Source organism: Peromyscus eremicus, chromosome 16_21 (genome assembly GCF_949786415.1).
Source record: "Peromyscus eremicus chromosome 16_21, PerEre_H2_v1, whole genome shotgun sequence".
Classification (NCBI taxonomy): Eukaryota; Metazoa; Chordata; class Mammalia; order Rodentia; family Cricetidae; genus Peromyscus; species Peromyscus eremicus.
This window is the reverse complement of record NC_081432.1, coordinates 23,084,340-23,094,912: the sequence shown is the minus strand read 5'-3', so window position 1 is coordinate 23,094,912 and position 10,573 is coordinate 23,084,340. Positions and strand designations below refer to the sequence as shown.

The 10,573-nt window shown below is 45.4% G+C and overlaps 1 protein-coding gene across 2 annotated transcripts in view; it reads right to left on the bottom strand.

The window, feature by feature from the left end:
* Positions 1-207: 207 nt before the first annotated feature.
* Stox1 (storkhead box 1) overlaps positions 208-10,573 on the bottom strand; it is a 55,020-nt gene continuing 44,654 nt past the window's right edge. Inside the window, exons 2-4 of one of the 2 annotated variants that reach the window (XM_059281678.1) lie at positions 10,383-10,535; positions 6,375-8,721; positions 208-540 (exon numbers count right to left, since the gene is read on the bottom strand). In XM_059281678.1, the coding sequence (XP_059137661.1) occupies positions 399-540; positions 6,375-8,721; positions 10,383-10,535 (2,642 nt within the window). In that variant the 3' untranslated portion in view covers positions 208-398. The remainder of the gene's footprint in view (positions 541-6,374; positions 8,722-10,382; positions 10,536-10,573) is intronic. The other variant, XM_059281679.1, reaches the window with a different exon arrangement.

Genomic DNA, 10,573 nt, shown 5'->3' with positions numbered 1-10,573 from the left:
ATGGTGGGGTTAATAATAGTACATATGTTCAGCTTTACAGGATCCTTACATATTCATTTTTTTTTTTTTTTTTTTTTTTTGTTTTTGTTTTTGTTTTTCGAGACAGGGTTTCTCTGTGTAGCTTTACGCCTTTCCTGGAACTCACTTGGTAGCCCAGGCCGGCCTCGAACTCACAGAGGTCCTCCTGGCTCTGCCTCCCGAGTGCTGGGATTAAAGGTGTGCGCCACCACCGCCCGGCAATATCCAATTTTTTAAAGAGTTCTCCAAAGTCAGTTAAAATTTTAATCCTGACATGGTAATTTATGCCTGTAATCCCAGCACTCCAGAGGCTAAGGCAGGGGGATTACCCGTTGAGATCCGGGCCAGTCTCAACTACAGTGTAAAACCTCATCTCAAAGTTAGACGTTTATGACTGGGGTTAGTTGGAGCAAAGAACCGGGTGTTTGGTGGTTCGTCTTCATGTCTTCACCGTTCTGCAGAAAACCCTGTCTTCTAACTCCATCCAAAACGGCCGAATTATTAGATGCCAGGCTCTGTGTCCTAAAGATAACAAAAGGGACAGGATTACTGTCTTCCCAAGGGACCCGGAATGCCACTCAAAGCACTGGACTTTCATTTTGTTAGTTTGCAGCAACACTAGCACTTCATACTCATCTAAGGAAGGCAACCTTTCAAAAACCTAGCCCATTTTCCACATGTGAAAAGCTCCACAATAGCACCCCAATTATTTGCCAGATGCTTTCAAAGAAGTTTGTGTTTTCTGAACATCGGTTCCCAAATCTAGTATCAAGTATCAAGCCTAGTACATGCCAGCCAGAATCAGTATCCATATCTTGTATAGTATCTTTTTTTTTGGGAAGTCACAGAAAGGGAGAATCAACTCTTTTACTTTTCACAGTGATAATGTCCTCGTCCTGGGAACTAGGAGCCATGTTCTTAACTAGCCACATTTGTCTTGCTCCAGCACATTTGCCCTGTGTACCCTACTGCCAAGAAGCATGGCAGCTCCACCAGTAATTTGGGGGTGCTTTTGTTTTGTGGTGCTAGGGTTGAACTCAGGGCCTTGCGCATGCTAGGCAAGTGTTCTACCCTTGAGTATCTCCCTAGCTCGCCCGTCACTCTGAATCCCACACGTGAAGAATCTGTGCTTGTTCTTCAGTTCAGCCTGTCTGTGTTAATTTTGTTTGTAGTTCTCTTCAAATAAGGTACCAACGATGTCTTGGCCATTTGGCCTTGATCCTAAGAACCACAGCATAGAGCCGATGTTCAAATGCTGTTTTCCTTTTCCTTCTTAATATTTGTAATTATAAGGCTCTCAAGAAAACCGTAGTATAATCAATTTTTAAAAACAAACTTGGGAATGGAGAAATGGCTCTCTGCTCTAGCAGAGGACCTGAAGTCAATTCCAAGCACCCATGTTATGATGGCAGCTCACAAATACTATAACTTCAGCTCCAGTAGATCTGAGGCCTCTGGTCTCTGAGGGCACCTGTACTCCTGTGTCTATACCCACACAGGCATACACATAATACACATAGTTAAAAATTTAAAATATACCAAACAAGAAGTTGGGCCAGCAAGATGGCTAAGCATTTAAAACTGTGTGCCATGCAGGCCTAATGATCTGAGTTTGATATCCAAAATTCACATAAAAAAGGCTCTCAGCCAGGTGGTGGTGGCGTACACCTTTAATCCCAGCACTCGGGAGGCAGAGGCAGGTGGAGGTCAGCTTAGTCTAAAAGTGACTTTTAGACTAAGTCTAGCACAACTGGGCTACAGAGAAACCCTGTCTCGAATCCCACCCCACCCCCATGGCCCGCTCCCATGGCTCTCGGCTGTAATGCCAACCATCCTAGGGTGAGATGGGAAGTGAGGACAGAAGAATTGGTCAGAAGCTTGTGAAAACAGTGCGGGGACAGAAACAAGAGAGACCCTGCCTCAAGGTGGAAGGAGAGAACTTGACTCCCCAAGTCCTCTTGTTTCCACATGAACACTGTCTATATACACAGATGAACACACACATACAAACATATAATGCAAAATAATTTAAAAAATAACTTCTTTATGGGATTGGCTAGGTCAGTGGTTCTGAACCTTTCTAATGCTGCACCCCTTCAATACAGTTGCTCATGTTGTGGTGACCCCCAACCATAAAATGATTTTCATTGCCACTTCATAACTGTAATTCTGCTCCTGTTATGAATCATAATGTAAATATTTGTGTTTTCTGATGGTCTTGGGCAACCCCTGTGAAAGGGTCATTGGACTTCCAAAGTGGTCTCTGCCCACATGTTGAGAACTCATAAGACAGATGTTCAACTGTTAAAAGTCCTGTCTCCAGCTGGGTGGTGGTGGGACACACCTTTAATCCCAGCATTTGGGAGGTAGAAGCAGGCAGATTTCCCAAGTTTGAGACCAGCCTGGTCTACAGAGTGAGTTCTAGGACAGTCATGGCTACACAGAGAAACCCTGTCTCGAAAACAACAACATAAAACAAAATACAAAAACAGACAAAAAACACTGGCTACCCTTGCAGAGGACCCAAGTTTTGTTCCCAGCGCCCACAGGACAGCTCACAACCATCTGTAACTGAAGGGGATCTGATGTTCTCTTCTGGCCTTCGTGGGCACCAAGCACACATGTGGTGAATAGACATAAATACAGGCAAAGCACCACACATGTAATGTTTTCCTTAATTAAAGAAGAGGAAACTAAGCTGGGTGGTGGTAGCGTACACCAGTACTTGGGAGGCAGGTGGATCTCTGTGAGTTTGAGGCCAGCCTGGTCTACAGAGTGAGTTCAAGGACAGCCAAAGCTGTTACACAGAGAAACCTTGTCTTGAAAAAAAAATTAAAAAAAAAAATTAAAAAAAAAAAAGAAAGAAAGAAAGAAAGAAAGAAAGAAAGAAAGAAAGAAAAAGAAAAAGAGAAACTAGAAAAAAACTTTTTAAATAAAAATAGCCAGGCGTGGTGGCTCACACCTTTAATCCCAACATGAAGGGCAGAGGCAGGTGGATTAAGTTTAAGGCCAGCCTGGTCTACAGAGTGAGTTCCAGGACAGACTGAGCTACATAGTGAGACCTTGTCTCAAAAAAAAAAAAAAAAAAGTAAATAAAAATAAAAAGCTGTGAGATAGCCAGGTGCCTATCGTACTCATGCTTGGAAATCTGGGCCCTGAGGGAGCTGTGTGTGCTGTCTGTCATGTTGCTGTGAGAAAACAAACTTAGAAAGTCTACTGGGTCAGAGTTCAAGGGCACACACAGTCCATCAAGGGCACGAAGTCATCATGGCAAGAGCAAGGGCTCAAGGCAGCTGGAGAGGCTGCACCACAGTCAGGAAGGAGTACACTACTCTCTTCCTCCTTTTTATTCAGTCCAGGAGCCCGGCCCATGGGACGGTGCTGCCCACAGTTGAGATGGGTCTTCCCACCCCAATCAACCTAATCTAGATAATCCCTCACAAGCTTGTCTCCTAGGTGATAATGCTACCATCATACTCTGAGCTACATAGAAGGATCTTGGGTACATGGGAAGACTTTCTCAAAAAACTAAACAGCACCCCACCCAAAACAGAACAAGACTTGAGAGGGTAATGCAGGAAGGTCACAGGTTCGAAGCCACCCTGGTCAACATAATAAGACCTTGTCTCAAAAACAAAAAGCGGGGGCTGGAGAACCGGCTCAACAGTTAAGAGCTCCTGTTGCTCCAGCGGATGACAAAGTTCTGTTCCCAGCACCCTCATTGGTGGCTCTATTGCCTGTGACTCCAGGGGATCCAAAGCCGCCTTACTGCACACACATGTACATACATTACACATATGCACACATATATATGAATAAAAAATTTAAAAATCTGCCGGGTGGTGGTGGCGCACGCCTTTAATCCCAGCACTCGGGAGGCAGAGCCAGGCGGATCTCTGTGAGTTCGAGGCCAGCCTGGGCTACCAAGTGAGTTCCAGGAGAGGCGCAAAGCTACACAGAGAAACCCTGTCTCAAAAAAACCAAAAAAAAAAAAAAAAAAATTAAAAATCTGACCAAGCAAAACAAACCCCCAAGATAGCCGTGAATATATCAATTGCAAGCTATCCATGATAAATTGAGTGGAAAAGGACACATGGCTGTGAACGACTTCCTGTTAAAAGATTTTCTTGCGTCTGTGGGTGAGTGTTTTGTCTGCATGTGTGTTTGCACTCCAAAGGAAGGTATCAGATCCCATGGGGATACAATCATAGATGTGAGTCACCCTGTGAGTGCTGGGAATTGAACCTGGGTCTTCTGGAAGAACAGCTAGTACTCTTAACCACTGTACCGTTTCTCTAGCCCCCAGTATTTTTGCTAAAATACTTGTATTTGTGCTGAGTGTGGTGGTCCATGCCTTTAATCCCAGTACGCAGGAGGCAGAGGCAGGCAGATCTCTTGAGTTTGAGGCCAGCCTGGGCTACACAGCAAGTTCCCGGACAGTCAGGGCTACACAGAGAAACCCTGTTTCAAAAATGCAAAGATAAAAAGAAAGAAAGAAAAAAATAGTAGGATCATTACAAAATTTTAAAAATACTTTGGGGAGGATGGTAAGATGGTTCAGTGGGTAGACACCTGCTGCTGCGGATACCGATAACCTGAGTTCTATCCCCAGGACCCATCTATCCCCAGTGGAAGAAAGACAATTCTTTCTAACCTCCATACTCTGTTGTAGCATGTGTGCATGTGCACACGAGTGTATACACACACACACACACACACAAAATGTTATTTAAAACTTGTTGATACTTAGTTAATACTTAGTTTTAATACTTAGCATGTATGTGTGTTGGGGGAGGGGGTTGAACCCAGACTGGCTTTGAACTTGCTATGTAGCCCAGGATGACCTTGAACTCCTGTTTCACTCTCACAAGCTGGGATGAGAGCTATGCCCCCACATCCCATCTATGCAATGTTAGAATCAAACCCAGGGCTTTGCGCATGTCATGCAGCAGGGGTACAACTCTAAACACTTAAGTATTTTATAAGTCTGTATTCCGTTTATCATACAACAATTGTTATTTAAACAAGTTGAGTGAGAAGTGGCTACATCCTTTTTTTTTTACATCTTTTTTTTCAGATTTATTTATTTATATACATCAATGCTCTATTTGCATTGTACACCTTTATGCCAGAAGAGGGCATCAGATCTCATTACAGATGGTTGTGAACCACCACATGTTTGCTGGGAATTGAACTCAGGACCTCTGGAAGAGGAGCCAGTGTTCTTAACTGCTGAGCCATCTCTCCAGCCCCCCACATCCTTAACACAAATAGATCCAGGAATAGATGAGAAGATCTCCAACTCTAAGTTCTGAAAGTGCTTTGTTTTTAGCGGTTCCTTTCTAGTTTTAGAAACAATGCCCAGTAAAATTTGGTTCCCACTAAAAAGTAACTCTATTGAGTCAGTTTTCTTTAATTTTGTGACCCCTGTAGGTCAACCACTCTCTAGGCCAGGCCCCACTGGCAAGAGTAGTTGGAAAACACTAACTTGATGGGGGAAAAAAGGAAGAAAACTTAAGTTGGGTGGGTAGAGGGGAGAGGGTACATGTAGGAGGAACTGGGGGTAGGAGAATGAACATGATCAATGTATTGTATGAGGCTGGAGAGAAGGCTCAGCGGCTGAGCACTGGCTGCTCTTGCAGAGGACCTGAATTCAGTTCCCAGCACCTACATGGTGGCTCCCAACCATCCATAACTCCAGTTCCAGAGGATCTGATGCCCTTTCCTGATCCCAGTGGGCACCAGGCTTGCACGAGATGCACGCACAAATATGCAAGCAGGCAAAACACTGATACACATAAAAATAAAATAAACCCTTAAAATACATATTGTCTAAAATTCTAAAGATATTAGTTTTTAAAAGTGAACTCTGGCCAGATGATGGTGGCGTAAACCCTTAATCCCAGCACTAGGGAGGCAGAGGCAGATGTTCGAGGCCAGCCTAGTCTACAGAGCTAGTTCCAGGACAGCCAGGGCTGTTACACAGAGAAACCCTGTCTCGAAAAACAAAAACAAAGCCGGGCTGTGGTGGTGCATGCCTTTAATCCCAGCACTCTGGGAGGCAGAGCTAGGTGGATCTCTGAGTTCGAGCCAGTCTGGTCTACAGAGTGAGTTCTAGGACAGGCTCTGCAGCTACCCTGTCTCGAAAAACCAAAAAAAAAAAAAAAAAAAAGAAAGAAAGTAGACTCTGTCCTACCATATGCAACCTCATCGTAACTTGATACAATTTACTCGCCCAAGGCTGTTGACATTGTTCCATGGGTTTGTTCAGGAGTCTCTCACTAGGCAGCTCCACGTGCCCTGACTCTATTAACTCCTGCAGAAGGAGCTAATGTAGCACCCACATGTGTCCTTACCTTGGGGAATCGATCCCGCTGTCTCCTGTCAGGCTACAACTCTCTGTCCTTTCCAGGTGACTATGCTCTCGCTGTGGCTCCTGAGCCAACACCGGCACATGGGAGGTGTTGAAAAGTCGTGATTTGTCTGCGAAATGTTTTTCCATTTCCTGATTTGCAGGGCTCTGTCTCCAGCCAGTTGGATTCTTTCCTGTGTCACCAGGAGAATCTCGAAGGATCTCAGCCCTACAACTGGTTTTCCTTGCAGTAGAGAATTCAAGTAAACTTCCACCAGCGGCTGCTGAGGCCTGGACACAGGCAGCCATGGGCTCTCCTTTGTAGTGGAAACCAAATGGAGTCCCTGAATGTAGGCCAGGGTTGTCTGTGAGATCAGGGTTTGGACCTTCCTCTGAATTTGCACACAACCCAGTGGCCTTGTACCAGTGTTCCCTTTCAAGCGCCAGGGGCTCAAACCTATCAGTTTTGCTATTACATCCTGTCAGAAGTCTCCCAGTCACCAATGGTCTTCCCTGCCATTGCTTCAGCCTGCCTCCACCTGCAAAGGAATGCTGAGTGTGTTCAGGCAGTGTGTGACAGGAGTCATCATCAGTCTCAGAGAAGTCATCATCCTCTAGATACAGTGAACTGCAGGCCCCGTCATCCACCCCGGCCTCACTCTGGTTCACGGCTGCCTCGTCCTGCTCATTGTTGGAGGGCCCCTCATTTTCCACATTCCCAATCTCTGCCTCTGGGACAAATGTCTTCCTAGATAGATCTTTGGAGTCGCCTTGTCGTTCGTGTGTCCTCAAATGGTTTGCTCCGACTGGGCAATCTAAGAGGCCCAGGTTCTGGAACTGGTGTACGGTCTTATTCACTGATGTACACACACAGGGTACTACTGGGTCTAAAGAGGGGGGACTTTGTGAGGGCAAGACCTGATGCATTTCTGTGGTCCCCAAGAACACGTCACAGTCAGAATAACTTTTCCTCAAGATCTTGTTTTCTTCATTATACAGATCACTTCTCAACACGCTTTCCCTGAAAGAACAGCCCCAAGGGTGGCTTGGCAAAACATTACACGGAGGGTAATTTCCTGGGCCACCTCTGACGTCACTGGCGGGATGGCCAGGAGCCTTCATCGAAAGCATGGTTTCTGCTTCCAGTTTATCATGGCATTGTTCCAAATATGGCTCCTGGCCTCCACCATCAAAGACTCCCAAAGGACCTGAAGACCCTGCCCTCTGGAAAGGCTTTTCTTCTGGCCCGACGGGACCAGGTTTCAGATCATGGCTCTTCTGAACATTGTGCCCTTTGGATACTGGGGGCCCTCTGAGATACATGCCCTGGAAAGGATTACTGATCTGTTTCTTGTAAATCAAATGGGGACCTAGCACAGCTGGAGTCCCACCACGCAACTGCTGAATTTCTTCACTGCCGCTTTTCATTCTGGGAGCAGGCTGGGCTGCGGGGACCTTGGGGTGCTTTTCAGAAAGTCCAGTGCTTCCTGGCTCCAGCTCACTCCCCTGGCTCCATGCTTTGTGTCTATCCCTGTGAGAACAGCCCCGCCTGTGAGGCTTGGCAAAGCGGCCCTGCCTTTTCCGAATTCCTTCTTTAGAAGAATGCTTATGCCTGGTGGTCAGCGCATCCGTGGAAGTGCCCTGGCTATTGTATTTTTTCTGTTCTTCATATTTTTGCATTAGGACTGTGTGTTTGATTAAGTTGTCAACGGTCAGCACAGGATTAATGCTCCTGATTATCGCATGTTCCACATCTCGGGGGATGTTGTTGGAGCTTTCTTCATCCCGGACAGGCCACTCTTGGGGTGGGAACTGTGCAGAGAAACTGTGGTGCTCTGTTCTGGGCTTCTCTCTTCTAGACAAGCTTCGCCACAAGAAACCGAAACCAAATTTTTTGCCTTTGTCTTTGGTGTATGGTAATGGTTTGGGGCTCACACTGACGTGGGTGTCTTCAGGTGCTGCAGCTACCTGGTTCTTAGACAAAGGTGTGGGTTCCTCAAGACCTTCCTGGTTTTTTCTAGACACTTCTGCCCCAGTCAGTGGGTCCTTAGAGTCCTGCACACTTGTATCAAGGAAACACTGACATGATGGACAGTGGGAAACAGGGGCCTCGTTCTCCTGGGCCAGCTCTGCACAGCAATCCACACTCACCAGATAGGTCACAGAAGTAGGCACTGGGCACCCTTCATCTGGCAGGAGGGCTCTCTGATTTTCTTGCATGGGTGTATTTGTGATGAAGTAAGTGTTCGGTGTAACGATGAAGTAGCCCTCTCCTGTGTGGTAAACCTTCCTCCCTTGAATTAGAGCCCCCAGTGTGCTGTAGAGAATGTCTGGGGAAGGAACCGCAATACCTAAAAACAAACAAAAAAGAGTGAGATTAGAAATTCAGAATGACCACAACCCTGGAGCTGATGGTATATATTACATGCAATTAAAATGCTAGCTGGTCAGACGGTTCAATGGATTACGGTGCTTGTATGCAGACCTGACTCCCCGAGTTTGGTCCTCCGTCCCACAAAGAGGTAGGACAGAGGACAACTCCCACACATGGACTGTGACACATCGTGCCAGCGCTCACGTACACACACCTTTTTAAAATTAGAACTGAGCCTAGTGACTCGGATCTGTAATCTCAGCGCTCTGGAGGCTGACACAGAAGAATGACTGTAATTTCAAGGCCACCCTGAGCTAGATATTGAGAACCAGGCCAGTCTGAGTTACAGTGAGACCCTATCGCAAACAAAACAAAACAACCCAAAGAATAATATGTGGAACTAAACTACAAAACATTATACAAGTTGGTCCCCATATTACATATGGCAAGGTTAATGGTTAAGTACAAAAAACAAAAATCTGAATATCATTGGACATAAATCAACTTAAAATTTGAAAACTCGGGGCTGGAGAGATGGCTCAGTGGTTAAGAGCACCGACTGCTCTTCCAGAGGTCCTGAGTTCAATTCCCAGCAACCACATGGTGGCTCACAACCACTTGTAATGGGATCTGGTGCCCTTTTCTGGCCTGCAGGGACACATGCAGGCAGAACACTGTATACATAATAAATAAAAATAAATCTTTAAAAAAATAAATAAATAAAAATAAATTTGAAAACTCAGTAGGAAAGCAACTGCCTAACGAAGCTCTGGGTTTGATCCCAGCACTGAAAACAAAAAAACAAAAAAACAAAACAAAACTACGTACACCTTGAGAAAGCCTCGTGATGAACAAACGTGGAAATTAAAAACTCTCATGAGCACTATATGAAGAATGTGCAGAATGACTCCACTTACGTCATTGTACATTAAAACGCAGTCTGTGGAGGCATAACTAAGAGCTACAATTCTATCAGTTCCATTTCTGGGAAACAGACATGGGAAAAATTGAGGGAAAAGTCCCTCACTACAGAAGCTGATGAACACGAATTCACGTATGAAAAAGAATCCAGAAAGTAAAAGAAATTTTGTCTTGATGAAATGTTGAAGTTGGGCTGGTGAGACGGCTCAGCAGACACCTGCTGCTAAGCCCAAGGACCTGGGTTCGATCCTGGGACCCACAGGGTGAAAAGCGAGTCTGACTCTTCCTGCACGTCGTCCTCTGACACGTGTCCCGTGGCATGCATGTGACATGCACACACAAATGTTAATGTAGGACTATTCTTGACAGTTTTTTTGGGTTGTTTTTTTTTTTCTGTACTGGTGATGGAGATCAGAGCTTTGCACATGCTAGGCAAACATTCCATCAGTGAACTATATCTCTATCCCTCTTTTTACTTTTATTTTGAGACAGGGTCTTACTAAGCTGCCTAGGCTGGCCTTGAACTTTCAATCCTGCTTCAGTCTAGCAAGTAGCTGAGACTGCATGCCTTTGCCACTGAGCTGGGTAACTCAGTGTTGTGACGAAAGATTCTGAAAAGGGAAAAAAGGACACCATGACCGTTACTTATATGGTAGGATTGTTTATAAATAGAAACAAAACACATTTGAATGAATTCAAGTGGTGAACACTGGTTACCTGGGTAATGTTTCTTCAAGTGCTCCAAGAGTGATTCCTGTGTTACAGCCGCCTGAGCCGCGTTCATATCAGCTATACTGCAGCAAAGCACTTCAGCCAAGGGCACAAACCGACACTGGGCTATGGGACTCATTTGCACTGGGAAGACATCACCTGAATTGGAGGTCAAAAACAGTGTAGGTGGTAAATCT